The 18579-nt window shown below is 36.3% G+C and overlaps 1 protein-coding gene across 1 annotated transcript in view; it reads left to right on the forward strand.

Annotated features, from left to right (window-relative positions):
• TTC8 (tetratricopeptide repeat domain 8) overlaps positions 1-18049 on the forward strand; it is a 53948-nt gene extending 35899 nt beyond the window's left edge. Inside the window, exons 9-14 of the mRNA XM_017895380.1 lie at positions 794-904; positions 10155-10294; positions 11653-11827; positions 12423-12545; positions 15076-15159; positions 17352-18049. Coding sequence (XP_017750869.1) covers positions 794-904; positions 10155-10294; positions 11653-11827; positions 12423-12545; positions 15076-15159; positions 17352-17468 — 750 coding nt within the window. The 3' untranslated portion in view covers positions 17469-18049. The remainder of the gene's footprint in view (positions 1-793; positions 905-10154; positions 10295-11652; positions 11828-12422; positions 12546-15075; positions 15160-17351) is intronic.
• Positions 18050-18579: the final 530 nt, after the last annotated feature.

An 18579-nucleotide genomic window follows, 5' to 3' on the forward strand; every position in this document is an offset into this window, starting at 1 on the left:
TTGCTTAACTCCCTGACCTCATGAACCTGTGTCCTCTCTTGTTTTGGAGGGGCCTGTCCACTGCCTGTCTCTCTCAGGCCTTGTTGCACGGGTCGTCTCCTCTTTATTCAGCATCTTTAACCTCAGTCTCCTAATTGGTTTCTTAATGCCAGCCTATAGACATATTCATGTCTGTTCTATCCTAAAAAGGTTTTCCCTCGATTCTTTCTTGTTTAGTTACTATTGCCAGTCTCTGGCATAGTAAGCTCACAGTAAGCATTTGTTAGAGAATAAATGAATGAATGCTTTATATATAACATGTAGAGATAAAACTATAACATCATTATTGAAAATTTATCCTGCACATTTTTGAAAATTCTTTCTTCCTCTTCTTCTTCTTCTTTTTTTTTTTTAAGACGGGATTTCACTGTTACCCAGGCTGGAGTGCAGTGGCACAATCACGGCTCACTGTAGCCTTGACCTCCCAGGCTCTAGTGATCCTCCCATCTCAGCCTCCCAAATAGCTGGGACTACAGGAACATACCAACATGCCCAGCTAATTTTTGTATTTTTTTGTAGAGATGGGGTTTCACCATGTTGCCCAGGCTGGTCTTGAACTTCTTCTGTTCTCAAGCAATCCAACCACCTCAGCCTCCTAAAATGCTGGGATTATAGGTGTGAGCCACCATGCCCGACTGAAAATTCTTTACTGTAGTATCTAGGAGATAATTTGTTACTAATCAATAATTATAAATGTCATAACAAATATTATTTTAAGAATCTATACTTTTATTGAAATGTATCTTGTTTTTAGGTTTATGTCTCATTGGATCAACCTGTGACTGCTTTAAATCTTTTCAAACAAGGCTTAGATAAGTTTCCAGGAGAAGTAACCCTGCTCTGTGGAATTGCAAGAATCTATGAGGTAATTCATGTTGTTATTATTTTTTTATTGATACACCATAGTTGGACATATTTTTGTGGTACATGTATATTTTAATTCCTGTATACAATGTGTAATGATCAAATCAGGGTAATTGAGTTATCTGTCACCTCAAACATTTATCTTTTCTTTGTGTTGGGAACATTACAATTCTTCTTTTCTAGCTATTTTGAAATATACGGTAAATTATTGTTAACCATAATTTCCCTACTGTACTATCAAACAGTAGAACTTATTCTTTCTGTCTAAATATTTTTGTACCCCTTAACCAACTTCTCTTCATCCTCCAGTCTCCCCACACCCTTCCTAGCCTCTGGTAACCATAATTTTACTTTTTACCTCCATGAGATTCACTTTTTTAGCTACTGCATGAGTGAGAACATGTGGCACTTTTCTTTCTGTGCCTGGCTTATTTCACTTAACATAATGACTTCCAATTCCATTCATGTTCCTGCAAATGATGGGATTTTATCTTTTTTTATGGCTCAATATTACTTTATTGTGTCTATACACCACATTTTCTTTATCCATTCATCCACTGATGGACACTCAGGTTGATTCCACATCTTGGCTGTTGTGAATAGTGCTGCAATAAACATGGGATATCTCTTTGATATACAGACTTCCTTTCTTTTGGATATATATTCATCAGTGGGATTGCTGGATCATATGGTAGGTCTATTTTGAGTTTTTCTGTGGAAACTCCATACTGTTTTCCATAACAACTATACTACTTTGCATTCCCATCAACGGTGTACGAGCATTCATTCCCCTGCCTTCACATCCTTGCCAGCATTTGTTATTTTTTGTCTTTTTGATGATAGCCCTTCTAACTGAGGTGAGATGATATTTCGTTGTGGTTTTGATGTACATTTCCCTGATGATTAGTGATGCTGAGCATGTTTTCATATACCCGTTGGCCATTTGTATGTCTTCTTTTGAGAAATGTCTATTCAAGTCTTTTGTCCATATTTAAATTGGATTGCTTGTTTTCTTGTTGAGTTATTTGAGTTCTATATTCTGGTAATTAATCCCTTCTTAGATGGTGTATTAGGTGATTCTTGCATTGCTATAACATTGGTATAAGAATGGACAAACAGTCCAATGGAACAGAATAGAAAGCCCTAAAATGTATCTACCACAAATGGACAAAAATTGATACTGACATGACATTACATACTCTCTCTTTCTCTCTCTCTCTATATATATATGTGTGTGTGTGTGTGTGTGTATATATATATATATATATATATTTAGAGATGGGTTCTCACTGTGTTGCCCAGGCTAGATCACAGTGGCGTAATCATAACTGACTGCAGCCTCCAAATTCCTAGGCTCCAGTGATCCTCCTATGTCAGCCTCCTGGGTAGCTTGGACTATAGGCTTGTGCCCCCACATCCAGCTAATTTTTTTTTTTTTTTACTTTTTGCACAAATGAGGTCTTACTTTGTCGATCAGGCTGGTCTTGAACTCCTGGCTTCATGCTTATAAATTTTAGTCATGTCATCAAATTCCATGAAAAGTACCATTGAGATATCTTCCCTGCTGTCTAATTACTATCATTTTACAACAATTCATGATATCAGGTTGGGCAAATCCTACCACCTTGTTCTTCTTGTTTACAGTTGGTTTTCCTGGCCCTTTGCTCTTCCATAGTGACTGTAGGATTGGCCTATCAAGAACCATAAAAATCCCTGGAGGTGTGTTGATTGGAATTACACTGACTGTGTGAATGATGGGGAGTAGGTGAGTGGGCTGCCTTTCTTCCCATTCTCAATCATGATATAACTCTCCATTTACTTAGGTCTTTTTTTTGTTCTTCAGTGAATATTTTGTAATTATCTCTAGAAAGATGGTGTGTTGGGGGTCCCCCAGACCACGCTGAGATTCAGTGATTTACTGGGACTGACAGGACTCAGATTTATTTCAGCAAAAGGATACAAAGTAAAATTAGTAAAAGGAAACAGCTCTTGGGGTAAAGTTCAGAGGAAACCAGGTACAAGCTTCCAAGAGCTCCCTCCCGGTGGAGTCACACAGGACACACTTAATTCTTCCAGCAGCGAGTTATGACAACTCATGAGAAGTGATGTCTACCAGGGAAGCTCATTAGAGACTGTGTATCCATGGTTACTATTGGATGCTGGTCATATAATCACACACTGTTTATCACACAGCAAACACTCCCAGAAGTAAACAGGCATTCAGCACAAACCACACTGTTTATGCAAACAGGTTAGGTGTAGCAAGCTACGCTTATGATTTGGGGAAAGTTTCATATCAATGCAGAGAACCAGTCAAATTCCCAGATACAGGCCTTTCTAAGAATAGTGGTCTCGGGCCTACTATGTTAACTTTTTTCTATGCAGGTGTATTCCTAGGTATAACTATGAATGGAATCCTTACTTTTTTTTTCTCTTGTATTTTCTATTTGATTATTTCTGGTGGATAGGAATGTATTACTTTTTAAACGTTTTTTTGATACTAGCAACTCCTTAAATTTTAAGATCTTGTTCATAGGTCCTCTTGGATATTCTAAGTAAATAAAATAATCATCATTTGCAAATACAGGTGGTTTCACCTCTTCCTTTCAATTATTTTACCACTTCTAAAAATATGTCTTATTGCTTAGGACTTCCAATATATCTTTGAACAGACACATCTCTGAAATTCCTTGAAAATGCTAGGTATGATATTTTGAAATCATGTTGTTAGAAAAGAATGGAATATATTAATAGCTGCTATACCTAGGTGATAGTGTATGAATTTTTTTTATACTTTCTGTATTTTCCAGATTTTCCATAATAAACATGCATTACTTTTTAAATAAAAGTATTTTAACGTTGTCTAGAAAACTATGATTTCCTTTTGAAATGTAATTTTATAAATGTATAAATAGAAGACTTTGATCAATCAATAAAAATACTCTGTACTCTAAATTGAGTATGAATAAAACTTTGACCGACAAGCTAAACCAGTGGAATTCATGCTTGTTCTGGTGGTGACTATGCCAGTGCAATTGGAGCTCTGACCTTTAGGCCCTTGCCTTCTGCTCATTTCAGCCCTTTTGCCCTTCTCTTCTTAGGCAGGAAGTGCTAGCAGAAAGAGCTAGAGAACTATCCCATCTTTATTGCATGGTTGCTGGTCAGAAGAATTCCTTCCAAGCCTCTGTTACAGTCACTGTTGCTGTGGCTGTGATATGGAGTAGCTCTGGAGCGGATTCCTTTTCTCAACCTTTCCCTGCTCTAAGTTGACTGTACACTTGAAGGAAGAAAGGAGTGGAGAGGAAAGCCTCTCAGTTGTAGGGAAAATCATGCACAAATAGAGTGATCAAAGACTAAGCACAGACTTGAAATAGTTGGTGGCAGTATTTCAGTCTTTTGCCTTGAATTTGCATAGTTAATTTCCCTTATGTCAAAGTTTACCACACCAAAGTCAGATTTCCAGTGTATTCTTTTTCTCTTTATGTGACAATAGATGTTCAGTTAATCAGTAAATTGGTTTTAGCATTGCAGCCTGCGCTGTGTATGCCTGTAGGGTTTTTGTTACATACATCATGCTTGTCCCTGGCTGGAGGAATTCCTTTCCTCTATGTTCTCTTCTTTTTATGTATCTTTCATTGTTGAAGATATCTTTTTAAATATTGTCTATTTTAGGATGAATATGTTGAACTACTTATTGTTCGTTGTTTGTTTAAAATGATTTATCCTTGCCAGATTTCTTTGTTGGTTGTTTCAGTTTTTCTTGAGGTATTTTGTTTATTCATTTGAAAGACAGATCTTAATTTTAGCTGTTCTTTGTTGAAAGGCATTTGCAATTAAAATCCTTACCCTAGAAATGTTATTCTAGGGGTCTTCAAACCTTACTGTGTATGAAATTACCTTGGGAGTGGATGGGAAGCATGACCGATCCTCTTCCTCTGAATCAGAAGTCCTGGAAGCTGGGACTCAGGCATCTGGATTTTTAGCAAGCTCACTAGGTGATTGATTCTGATGCAAAACAAGATTTGAAAACTACTGCAGCATTCATTTTCTGCCGTTATTTAATTGTATTTTAATCCCAGAACTTTGGGAAGCTGAGGTGGGCGGATCACCTGAGGTCGGGAGTTTGAGACCAACCTGACCAACATGGAGAAACCTTGTCTCTGCTAAAAATACAAAATTAGCCTGGCTTGGTGGTGCATGCGTGTAATCCCAGCTACTCGGGAGACTGAGGCAGGAGAATTGCTTGAACCCAGGAGGTGGAGGTTGCGGTGAGCCAAGATCGCGCCATTGCACTCCATTCTGGGCAACAAGAGTGAAACTCCATCTCAATAATAATAATAATAATAATTTAAAAATCTAATTATAGATTTTGTATCGACATTTTGAGAATTGGATAAAAAATAACCACTGTAAAAATCACTTGATACCAAATTTATTATATACTTGAAGTGGCATTTATATACTTGAAAATGTTATTTTAAGTCTACATTAATAAAATCTATTCTAGAACTAGTAAAATTTAAACAAATCTGATAAAGGAATAAAGAAACAAAATAGGCCGGGCGCGGTGGCTCACACCTGTAATGCCAGCATTTTGGGAGGCCGAGGCAGGCAGATCATGAGGTCAGGAGATCGAGACCATCCCGTCTAACACGGTGAAACCGCGTCTCTACTAAAAATACAAAAAATTAGCCGGGCGCGGTGGGAGGCGCCTGTAGTCCCGCTACACAGGAGGCTGAGGCAAGAGAATGGTGTGAACCCAGGAGGCGGAGCTTGCAGTGAGCCAAGATTGTGTCTCTGCACTCCAGCCTGGGCGACAGAGCGAGACTCCGTCTCAAAAAAACAAAAAAATAAAAAAACAATAAAGAATCAATGTGTGTTCATATATATGAAAATTTAAGATGTGATAAAGATGGCCTATTAAGCCGATTGCATTACTTGGTTATTTAATAAATAGTTTAAAAATAGAGCTGGATGAGTAATGATTTATACTATTCATGACTGCCAGATTTAAAACTTTAAAGATTTAAAACTTCAAAAAATGAAACCCTGAAATTTCCAGAAGTAAACACTGATGAATTATTTGTATAAATTGGAATGAGGAAGATTTTTCTAATCATGACACAAAGTTAGAAAGCCATAATAGCAAAGATTGATAAATTTGAGAATGTCAAAGTTAAATTTTCTATATGGCAAAAACAAAAAATAGAAACCAAATCCATATACAACAAAACAAAAGGTAAAAATATCAAACAGGGAAAACAGTTGGCATACCTGGGACAGACGAAAGACTGCTTTTGATTTCCTCACACTACACATTGCTTAAAAATTGCTGAAGTTGGGAGGTTTAAACACACACACACACACACACACACACACACACTCTCTCATCTATTTAGTCAAGAATGTAAACATGGAAACGAGGTATTTCCATGTCATGATGTGGCTTTTCCTTAGGCTGTTTCCTTTCAGCCTACACAGTGGCCACTCACCCTCTCCATGAAAGTAAGATCACCACAGAGATGAGACAACAACCAAGTTCCAGCTGCGTTGACTAAACCGCCCCCGTTTAGTACTTAGGGCTTGGTGACACCTATTTGGAAGAACTTAATTAAGCCATCTAAACTTTTCCTCTGAAGAGAATGTTTATAAACTGTGAGCCTTCCTGTGTTTTTGAACTATGGTCAACATCAACACAGGCTCTTTTCATCTGGAATAGAACACTGTCAATGCCCAGGGATTCTTGAGCCACACCTCAGCCTCCAGCTCTCCTGTGTCCCAGAGGGCAGTGTTCCACCCAAGACTCCCACACACACAATAGTGGAAGGACAAAAGATAGGATAGGATAGAAGAACAGACAAAAGATAGGAATTGGCAGCTCACAGAAAGAGAAATAGAAATAATATCTGATGTGTTAAATGCCTAACCTTTGTCATAATTAAAGATATAAAAAACTAAAACAACAGTGATAAGCCATTTTTCACTCAATCAGATTAGCAAAGATGAAGAAGTTCTATGTTATCTAGGGTTGCCCAGGGTGTAGAGAAACAAGCTCCATGTATGAACATTTGGAAGCTTTTTGCGGTTATTGATGATATTTTAAAATGTGCATGCTCTTTGACCTGGCAGTATTACTTCTAGGAATTTTCCTTAAGGCTGTTTTCATACAAGTGCACAAAGATCTGTACAAAGGTGTTTTTATAGTATGTTTTTTGGTTGAAAAAAGGAAACATATGCTTGGTCAAAAAGGGACTGGTTTAATATTGATGGAACACTATGCAGAAGTATTATTTAAAAATATGAAGTAAAGCTTTTGGTTTTGATATGGAAAGAGTCAAGACACTGAGTGAAAAAATAAACTGTATATTGAAATGTATAGAATGATTCTGTTTATGGTTAAAATATGCACACCCATGTATATGCTTATGTATGAACAAAATTTCCTGAACAATACAAAAAAAACTATTAACAGAGCTTCTGCCTACTGGAATTTGGGGACAGGGCATTTACTTTTAATTTTGTACCCTTTTGTAAGGTTTACATTTATTTAGCATAAGCACGTATTTTATAAGTTTATAAAACTTAATTGAAAAACTGCATATGAGGTTGTCCGTACAATAGGTGTTTCAGTCTAAAATTCCTCGAGATCACATAAATCAATTTCTGCGTCCATTAATTAAGTATACAAGTATTCAAAAGTAATTTTATAGAACCCAAAGTCTTGAACCAACTGGCTTATTGAGGCTTGAGCCTTTTTTGCTTTGGGCATTGCCACCTTTGGAAGCTGTAGCACTGAAGCCTAGCACTGTGGGATGCTGTTGGCTTTGAAAAAGAATTTCAAATGTAAAGCACATGAAGAAATATCTATAAAGCATAGATTTGGGTCAACTGGTGAAAGTTTTATTAGGGTTTTATGGGACTGATAAGTTAATCCCTGTTCCTCCATGTTGAGAACCAACTGAGAGAGAGAGATACAAGATTTAGACAAATGGAGGCCAAACCGTTAGCTTGATTATAGATAAAGGCAGAAGTGGAGCTTTTGGCTTTAGATCTATGCTCAAAAGGACTTAACGACCTTCTCTCTCTGGGTTAAACAGACTAATCTACTCTGTCACAAACATGGTTGTACAACCCACAGACTTTCTCCACTCAGAAGAGCTTATTATTTTTCATAAAAATGTTAGGTATGTGAACAGGTAGTAGGTTTAATGTATGTCATTTAGAATGAATTAATAAGTAAATGTTTAAAGATATCTCAGTTGCAATTTCTAGTATTAATCTATATAACTTACATAAACAAAACTACTTCTCAGCAATTTTTAACAGTTTAAAATGAATCTTAGACCAAAATGTTTGAGAACCTCTGTTCTAATGGAAACATGGGAAGCTAAGAACATTTTTTAGAGTTGTTTAATTCTTGTTTATTAATTTTTCAGTTTCCAGAATACTAAATTTTGTGCTAAGAAATGGCACGCGATATGATCTTGGTCTAAAGGAATTTACTATATTTCATGGACTCTTAAAACATTGTTTTTCACATTTTAACATCTCAGAACTTGAGGTGCATCTTAAAATGGATAGCATCTTTTTATTTTTGTGGCCAAGTGGCAGTTGCCATGTAGTTGTCATAGTCTGCTTATATGGAAACTTGGGTAATTACTCTTGGGAGCATGGTAAACCTGGTAATTATTACTGATTGTTGCCTGAAAGCTTTTGTTGACACCTGCTGGTAAGATCAAGAAAACACAGGTATCAGCATAACAGAATGACTGTCCATAGCTTGGAAGAAAATCTTGGAGACAATAGTGGAGCACTTTTAAGAAGTATTAAAAGTGGATTTTAAATGTTCTTACCACAAAGAAATAAGTATGTGAGGCTATATATATGTTAATTAGACTGATTTTCTCACTCCACAATGTATGCATGTTTCAAGATGTCACATTGTATCCCGTAAATGTATACAATTGTTGTTTGTTAATTATAAAGAAATGCTGTATCATCATTGCATAGAACAATACTGTGTGGAAACACCTGGCCATTGATGACCAAATCAAAAAGGGATTCAGAAGAATTTGATACTTCTTGTGAAAGACGAATACTATATTTAATTTATTTTGCTTACGTATATGTACTTTATATAAAGTATGCGAAAGAGTGATCTGTGATACAATCTGTGTATGAGTATGTCTAAATATATCAGTGAGGATCAAATAAAAATTCTGTTTAAAAAAGCACTGTGTGGTGCTTCTTACAATCAGTAGAGTCTCTTATATTTGATATGATTAAAATTTAACAAAAGGTATGAGTCCTTCTCTAATGAGAACAAGTTCACATAATAAACGCCATGGAAGTTGAGAGGTAGAAGACAGCTATGTGAAGTGAAGGCATTAGGGAAATCTTTGTGAAGGATGTGGAGCCTGAACTGGGCCTTGAAGGTGGATTTGAGAAATATAACATTCATTGATAACATTAGATGCATATATTTATGATTATCAGTATTTTAGAAAGAATATATAATAACTATAGAAGGTTTATTTAGTTTTTCATTTTGTATGTATTTCTAAGCTTGGTCTCGGTTGCCGTCTTTTCTTTCCTGGACTCTTGATCTTCCTGCTACCACGCTTTCCTATTTTGGTATGTCTAGTGTGCAGCAGTCAAGTTATTCTTTCAAAATGCAAATTTGATTGTTAATTCCTCTCCTAATGGATTTTTCTCAACTAGAAAAAAAATCTGAAGCTCTCACCATGGCTGACAAAGGCCCTGGCTGCCTCTCATTGCCTTTTGCGCCACTTCCCTTTTTCCAGCCTCATTTACCTTCGTAACCTCTCAGGCTCATACATTTGCTCTTCCCTCTGCCCAGGGTGAGCTTCCCCCAGATATGCTCAGGACTTGATCCTTCACTTCAGTCAGGTCTCTTCAAATAGCACCTTCTCCGAAGTGGTCCCTTCCATCAACCCTTCTGAAGCACACCCTCCCTGCTCTCTCTCTCTCCTTATCCTGCTCTGTTTTTCTTCACAGCACTTAACCTTCTATTACATGTTTGTTTGCCTTTCATACCAGATGTCACCTCCTTGAGAACAGTGACTTTCTCTTTTTGTTCATAATGTATCCCCAGGGCCTGGAATGGAGTCTGGCACATGGTAGCCTCTCAATAAATACTTATTTAATGAATGGACTTAAATCAGTCAGAAAAAAATAATTTCTTGTCCAGTATTAATAAAATATTGCTCTTCTTTCTTGATGGAGAATAGGAAATGAACAATATGTCATCAGCAGCCGAATACTACAAAGAAGTTTTGAAACAAGACAATACTCATGTGGAAGCCATCGCATGCATTGGAAGCAACCACTTCTATTCTGATCAGCCAGAAATAGCTCTCCGGTTTTACAGGTGCACTTCACATCCAATTCGTAGAACTACTTTCCTATGAAATATTGATAAAATAGTAACAGATGAAATGAAAGTATAGAGAAAATAAGATATAGGCCATGTCTTTATGAAACTAAAATTTCAACACCCAGATGTATTATGAGCATTAAAGTGACATCCAATAATGGAAACATGCAGATGTCTGGCATGTTGCAGAAACACACTGGACAACTGACTGAGTTTTAAACCCCATTGTCATTGTATGCATTAGCCATTTTGTCATCAACCAGTAACGGTTTAATAGTTACTTAAAACTTATAATCATCACTGCCTCCGTTAATACCAGTAAACATAAAGACACTGAAATTGAAAGGTGAAAAGATTTGCAAAGAGCATTTGGCCCCATATTCTGAACCTTGATAAGGACCTGAAACAGAATCACCTGTTTTGGGCAGCATTGTCAATTCTTGTCCAAATATTTTTTCAGTCTAAATAAATTATATTCACTGATTCTTCTTTGAGTACTTATTTCATTCTACATACGACTTCTGAAATTAATTTTTAAATTTTGATTTCCTCTTTAGCCCTTGGGTAATATACAAAGAGATGACTGACAGCTGACAAGGGTTCTTTCCAAATATGTGTTGGAGGCATAAAATGTAATAATAAGAATGCTATTCTGTGCACCTGCAGCTGACTCTACTCCCCAGCCCCCAAAGTGGGTCATAGGTTTCTCACAGCAGCTGGGCTGGATTTTCGTTTGCTTATATGAACTCGCTTGTCCTTTGTCCCATGGGATTAATGATGCATAGAAGCAAATGGGGCTCTTGAGCTGCAGTGTGAAAGCTAAGTGGATAATGTGAGGATCCACTGATGGTTTTGTCTTCCTCAGTGGAAGCTCGTTGGAGTTCAGTAGACACAGCTGAAGCACAAAGTACAGAGAGCCAAAAACGGGTTCCAACTCAGCTGAAAACGTAGAGGTTAATGCTAAACACAGTCCTCAGATTGAGTTTTAGGAATTTACCCTATGGGCAGCAAAGCTTTATAAAGCTGAAGTGTGTGGGCTTTACCTTTTGTGACTATTTCTTATTTTGGTTCTCTAACAAAGCATTGGGGGAGAAAACTTAGATCAGTTGTTTTTCTTTGTCTCTAGACACATTCCCCGTGACTAGTACCATTATAAAAGATAGCTGTTTGTATTTGCTTTAAACATTTTTTCATTTACTATAACACGTTGTATTTATAATCTTAAGGAGTATCAAAAATCACAAGATGAATTCATGTTTAACCATGTAAAAAAAAAATATATATATATATATATGTCTTAAAACTTACAAAGTTGGTCTGACACCAACATTTGTGTGTTCTTTTTTGAAAAGGCGACTGCTGCAGATGGGCGTTTATAACGGCCAGCTTTTTAACAACCTGGGGCTGTGTTGCTTCTATGCCCAGCAGTATGATATGACTCTGACCTCATTTGAACGTGCCCTTTCTTTGGCTGAAAATGAAGAAGAGGCAGCTGATGTCTGGTACAACTTGGGACATGTAGCTGTGGTATGTTGTCTTTCTGATACAATTTCTGTTCATAGAAAGTTGGTTTGAGCCAGACACAGTGGCTCATGCCTGTATTTCCAGCATTTTGGGAGGCTGAAGCAGGAGGATTGCTTGAGCCCAAGAGTTCGAGACCACCTTGGGCAACATAGTGGGACTCTGTCTCTACAAAACATTAAAAAATTAGCTGGGTGTGGTAGTGCACATCTGTAATCCCAGCTACTCTGAGGGCTGAGGCAGGAAGATCACTTGGGCCTAGAAGGTCAAGGCTGCAGTGAGCTATGATCGTAGCACTGCACTCCAGCCTGGGTGACAGAGTGTGAGACCCTGTCTCAAAACAAACAAAAAATTAGTTTGAAGAAATTATCCTAAATCCAGGTTGATTGTAGTCTTATGGGGAAATTTAGAAGTTTCTAGGAGTCCTTGTGGCTTATTTTATATTCTCGGGTTAAATCCACTTATATAGAATTCACGTTGACTTCTATAATTGTATGGCACTTGATGCTTTTTGTCTGGTAGCAGAAGAGATATCTATGAGGAAAGAAGGGAGGAGGAAGTAAATGGACCCATGGGTGTGAACAGGGACTTTCTTTTGTAGGGAATAGGAGATACCAATTTGGCCCATCAGTGCTTCAGGCTGGCTCTGGTCAACAACAACAACCACGCTGAGGCCTACAACAACCTGGCTGTGCTGGAGATGCGGAAGGGCCACATTGAACAGGTCGGTGAACTGGCAGCAGCACGCTGGGCAGTCTGCTTTCTTCAGAGAAAAGCTGTCATGTGTGGTAGCGTTACAGCGTATGTATTTTAAAATGAGCTCTAGAATCTGACAGGCGTGGATTTGAATCCCAACTCTGTTGCGTATTAGCTGTGTGACCTTGGGACAAGTTACTTAACCATTCTGAGTCCAAAATAGAATGTTTGATTTTATTAAGACAAATCTGCGCCTCCCCAGTCTTCCCTATCTTAGTGAACTGTTCTACCAGTTGCCATCCCCTGTCTACTACATAACTGCTCAAGCCAAAATCCTTCGAGCCACCCCTGAAACCTCTCTTTTTTTATTGTTTCCCCCTGCCACACCTGCGCCCACATCATATTCAGCAAGCCCTGTCATTCTGACCTCAGAGTCCCATCACATTCTGAGCCTGGCCACCTTTCTCCATTCCCACAACCCTTCTTCAGACTGCCCTCATCTCTTGCGTGGACTACTATGAGAGCCTCCTAGCTGGTGTTTTTGTTTCCACTTACATCAGCAAGTAATTGCACTCTATGATACACTCTTCTCAGAACAGCCTGAGAGATTTTTTTTTAATGAAGACTGTTTAATACTACTTTGCTTAAAATCCTCTAGTGCCTTCTCCTTGAACTTGGAATAAAATCTGGACTTGAAACCATGCCTATGGCCTGACGCTCCAGGTGACCTGGCCTCTGGCTCCCTCTCAGACCGCATCTTTTGCCACTCCTTCTTTCCCACTGACTTGCAGACACGTCGCTACCTTGCTGCTCTGCAGACAGACAGTGCTCTGTCTTCCTTTAGGGCCTTTGGAGTGTTCTTCCTTAAGATCTTACAATGACAAATTTCTTTCTTGTCATTCAGGTCTTAGATTAAATGCCACCTCCTTAGAAAGGTCATCTCCCCCATCAGTCTAAAAGAGCCCTTAGGTGCTGTCACATCTCTTACTTTTTTTCTTCACAGTATTTACCACTTTATCAGATATTTTCATATTTATGTGTAGGATGTAGAATGTCAGTTGCATGAAAAGAGTGACCATATCTGTCATGTAACTGTTATATTCCCAGCATCAGAAACAGTACCTGCCACACGGTAGGTGCTCAGTCACTATTTGTGGAATGAATGGACGATACATAAAATAGAGTGTAACAGTAGTGACTTGAAGGGATTGTTTGTATTAGATCATGCACTTGGCATAGTAGAAGCATAGTATGGAGCACATGGTAGATGCTTAATAAATTGTATTATTATAATGATATACGTAAAACAAAAAGTTTAAAATACTAAATATGTTCATACAATATTAGTGGCAATCAAGGGCAAATATTATTACATTCTCCACTTTGGAGATAAAGAAACGGAAGCTTGAGGAGGGTAACTTTGCCCAAGGTCACAGACATGGCGAACAGCATTGCCAGTACATTAGTCTGGTCTTCTAAGCACAATGATAAACTTTTAACAACAACAAGGAAAGAAAGGTCATTGGATGTTACCTTTATTGCATGAATTCTCCCAAAGTAAGGAAGATGGATTTGTAGTTTATGGGCTGTTCTAAAATGGACACTTGTTTGTCAGGAACTTTGCCTGTATTCATATGATGAAACAAGTGATTTTGTGATTTTCTCTGTTCCCATGTTGGTGATTTTCTTTTCCTCCTACTTATTGTAGTTTCTCTAGCACACAATTGATTTGAAATGTTTTGGTGAAAGATTTCATAATATGAACTTCATTTTATTAAAAATTATATCTGTCATTCTATATGAACTGATATCACTTTGTTTTCCATTTAAAAAGATATACAAATTTGTCTTCAGGGTCATGGATAGACGTTTTAGATGTAGCTACAAGTTGAGGGGTTGTTAGCAGCTTGTAATGTTGAATTTGTGGTCTTAATGAATGTATAAGCCTCTCATGCTAATCAGTGGTCTCTGCAGTATATGATCCTATGATCGCCAAAAAAAAATGTGAATGTTATATTTTGAGTATCTTAGAGAACAGAAAGCTTGTCATATTCAATTGCTGTCTCACTAACAAAACTGATCAGCACTATGTTAAATAGTTGCTCACTGTCATCCAGCACAGAATTTTAGGCTTTGAAATTTACAATGTTTTTTTGGTTGTTAGGTAATTAGAGCCTGCTTAGTCAATCAACAGCAGTAAAAACTAGATTAAGAAGAAAGTTGTAGTATTGAGAAGATTGTATTTCAAATTGCATGTCATATTGAAATACAAACTTTATGAGAACATTGGTTCCCAAATAACTTTAAATGTACTCTGAATTTTCAGTTCTCTTATTTTCTGTGTCTTGTGAAGCATTTATTATTAACATAATTTTGGCAAGGTATCAGTGGTTAATTGTATTTCATGAGGAATGTTGTCTGTATTTATCACAGGCTCATGTTATTAAGTCCTGTCATAGGTAAAAAATTCTTTTACCAAAAAAAAAAAAAAAAAAACAAATATAGTGCTGATATATGTTCATACGCCTTTGGTTTTCTTTTCTTTATTTTATACACAGGCAAGGGCACTATTACAAACTGCGTCATCTCTAGCACCCCATATGTATGAACCGCATTTTAATTTTGCAACAATCTCTGATAAGGTATTCTTTCTTTATTAATTTTTCATCTGATCTCTTCTTTTTTGTTTTCTTGGTTTTAAAAAATGTACAGATAAATAAGGAAATTCTAACCTCATCTTCCTGAAAGAAATGACCTTTTAAAACTCTTAATTACTATATTTATTTATACATCTTTACTTCAAGGGACAGTTTTTAAAACTTTTAATTTATTGCTGAATATTGACTAAACTCCATTATAGATTATAGAATTATTTTATGTTTTGAAATATAGCATTTAGTCATTGAAGAAATTCTCATTTAATAACTCCTGGTTTGGGAAGTATTTAGCTATTGACTTTTACAGCAACAAAATCCTGTGTATTATTAGTAGATCATATTGCCACCAAGTTTCTGGTACAATTGCTGTAAAATTAGTGATATTCTAATGTGAAAGCTATCTTAGCTATGAAAAATATGGGGGAAATGAAACTTAATACTGTATTGCAAGTCAGTTAGTATCCAAAAGCTAAAGGGAACCACATGCCATTTTTAACAATAAGAAAACAAGCAAAAGACATCTAATAACTAGCTTGTACTTGGAAGGTGAGTCTGTTTTGAGAATAAGGAAATGGCTAAAAATATTTGTGATGTAAATTAGGGTCCTGATAGACCGTAAGATATTTATAAAGATGTTATTTTTCGTAGCATAAATATGAAGACATCTACACTGTCATTTCTATATTGAAAATAAAATAAGCTGTCATTCATGAGTTGTAATTATTGAGCACCTGTAAGTACCAACCACTGTTCTGGGTGCTTTACATACTTTCTCTAATTCTCCCAACTACCCTGCCTTCCTCACTCATTTTTTTCATGACCGATGTTCTGTTTATTGAGTCTTTGCTATATACCAGGCCCTGTTTTTGGCACAGAGGATGTAATGATGAGTAAAAGACAAAAACTTGTACCTCAAGCAGCTTAATTTCCAAGGCTTAAAGAGGTTGAAAGACTTCTGCGTCCTGTGGCAGTGGTAGATTTCAGATTCACACCCAGATCCCAATGATGTCCATGTGTTTCCCACTGCACTGTGCTACTGCTTAGTTAGTTAAACCCCTAAGAGGGCTGGCTTACCTTCAGGAATAGCACCACATTTTAATAATACATAACTCAAATGAGATATCTTCTTTAAGCAAAAGGCTACACTTCCATAACAGAAAACAATATATTAAAAAGAAGTGTTATGATTTAAAAAAGGAAACTTAATTTCTGTTTTAATACATATATATTGTTACCAGAAATCTACCGGAATTTATCTAGATTTTTTGAGTATATACACCAAAAGCCCTTCCTTTTAGAACGTATCCATGAATAAAGATATACTCAGTATATCAATAAAGATATACTTAATAATTTATTGTATATTCCAAAATAGCTAGAAGATTTGGAATATTCCCAACACAAAGAAATTATAAATGTTTGAGGTGACGAATACCCCAGTTACCCTGATTTGATCATTATACCTTGTATGCTTGTATCAAAATATTGCATGTACCTCATAAATATAAGTTATTATGTATCAATAAAAAGGATACATTCAGACAGTATGTGTGTTTTTCTTTGGGAATTAATATCAAGTTCATTGAAAAGCAGAGACATGCTTTATAAACTTTTAAAACCAGATATTTTCCCAACATTATTGTGCCAGCACCACTTAAAACCTCTCAAAACATGTTATTATGCCTTAAATACAGGAGTTTTTGCTTAAATTTTCTGTCTAAAAGGTAACAACTCTAATCAAAATATGTTTTTGTTTGTGGTACCTTACAGATAGTTTTCTCTAAGTTTTCTGAGCTATCTAGAGCTGGCTGTTTCAGCATGCAAATGTCATTTTACATTTATAATACTATCATCAGTGACAGGAAAAGAAAACATAGGTTTCTAAATTCATTACCAGACAGCTGTAAATTATTTATATAATTGGTTATTTTATCTTTCTCACATACTTTTCAAGATTGAATTATAATCTAGAATTCTAAAATCAAAGTAGCACAATTAAGCAATTTGCCTTTAAGAATCCTTTGAATTGTGATGTCGGTTGTGGGCTTGTTAAAAAAACAAAAAAAGAACCCTTTGAATTTCTACAGCATGCAGACACTATGTCTTATATTCTTTTTTACTTCCTTGTTCATTTTTTCTGATCTCATTCTATGGTCTTATTCTTGTATTTTTTGCAGATTGGAGATCTGCAGAGAAGCTATGTTGCTGCGCAGAAGTCTGAAGCAGCATTTCCAGACCATGTGGACACACAACATTTAATTAAACAATTAAGGCAGCATTTTGCTGTGCTCTGATTGTTCCTGAGACCACATATGTTCTTATGAAGAGGCATTATGCAAGAGGAAAGAAGTACTATGTCTGTGTATGTATGTATATAGTGTAATACATATATTTTACAAGCCCGTCCTTGATATTAGTGAAGGGGATATATAAGGGTGACACAGAATGTATAATGCAAATTTCATAGTAATAGTAACTTTATAAAATAATATAAAATACAGGATTTAAACCTTTCTAAATAGATCATGAAACTTTCTCCCACATTATATAGTAGATGTTTGTTTATAATGTTTACAAAACATTTTGGTGAATTCCCTCAATGTTTTATAAATGTACATTTTTTAAGGCCTTAAGCTGACTATTAGCCATCATGTAGCTTAAGGAGTCTGAAATCTGCCATTTAAACTGCACCTTTAAGCCAGGTGTAGTAGCATGTGCCTGTAGTCCCAGCTTCTTGGGAGGTGGAGGTGGGAAGATTATAAATAGAGACTTTCCTTTAGACTTTAAAAATGTATTTAAAATTATTTTTATTAAATACTTTGTGATTTCCTATTAAGTTTTAAAATAAATCAGTGTGTATAACACCATCATTTCATTATTTTTTTATGAGTTTTTATTTTAGTCATCTCAGGTGAAACAGGTTTTACAGAAGTCCAGTAATCTTAGAAATTGTCATTATTTTAATTTTATTTCAAATGATGTGCCACCAACTCTGTTTTTTCCTAAAAAGTGATTTATGGGATGTCACATTATTAATATAAGAATATCCAGATTAGAAATAGAGTCATAGGCAAGGAGTCCCACTTCTGGTCAGCCACAGCACGGAAGTCAGCAATATTCCAGTACCATGCATGGTATAGCAGTCCTAGAAAGGCTCTTAAACTTTTCTCTGCCTTATTTAGTGGAACTCTCATTAAAGTGTTCACACAAGGAAATATGTTAATGGGACAGGACCACTCAAACTCATACTTTGGACTTTGGGATCTCCATGTTATTTTCCATTTTTTTTTAACTTGATGAAAACTATTTGATAGATACTTATATTCTGTTCAGATTTGTATAAATTGTGTACTCAGCTGACAGAACAAAAAAATTGAATTCAAGGAATGATAGCTTGCTCAAGGC

Source organism: Rhinopithecus bieti, unplaced genomic scaffold (assembly GCF_001698545.2).
Source record: "Rhinopithecus bieti isolate Rb0 unplaced genomic scaffold, ASM169854v2 scaffold_26710, whole genome shotgun sequence".
Classification (NCBI taxonomy): domain Eukaryota; kingdom Metazoa; phylum Chordata; class Mammalia; order Primates; family Cercopithecidae; genus Rhinopithecus; species Rhinopithecus bieti.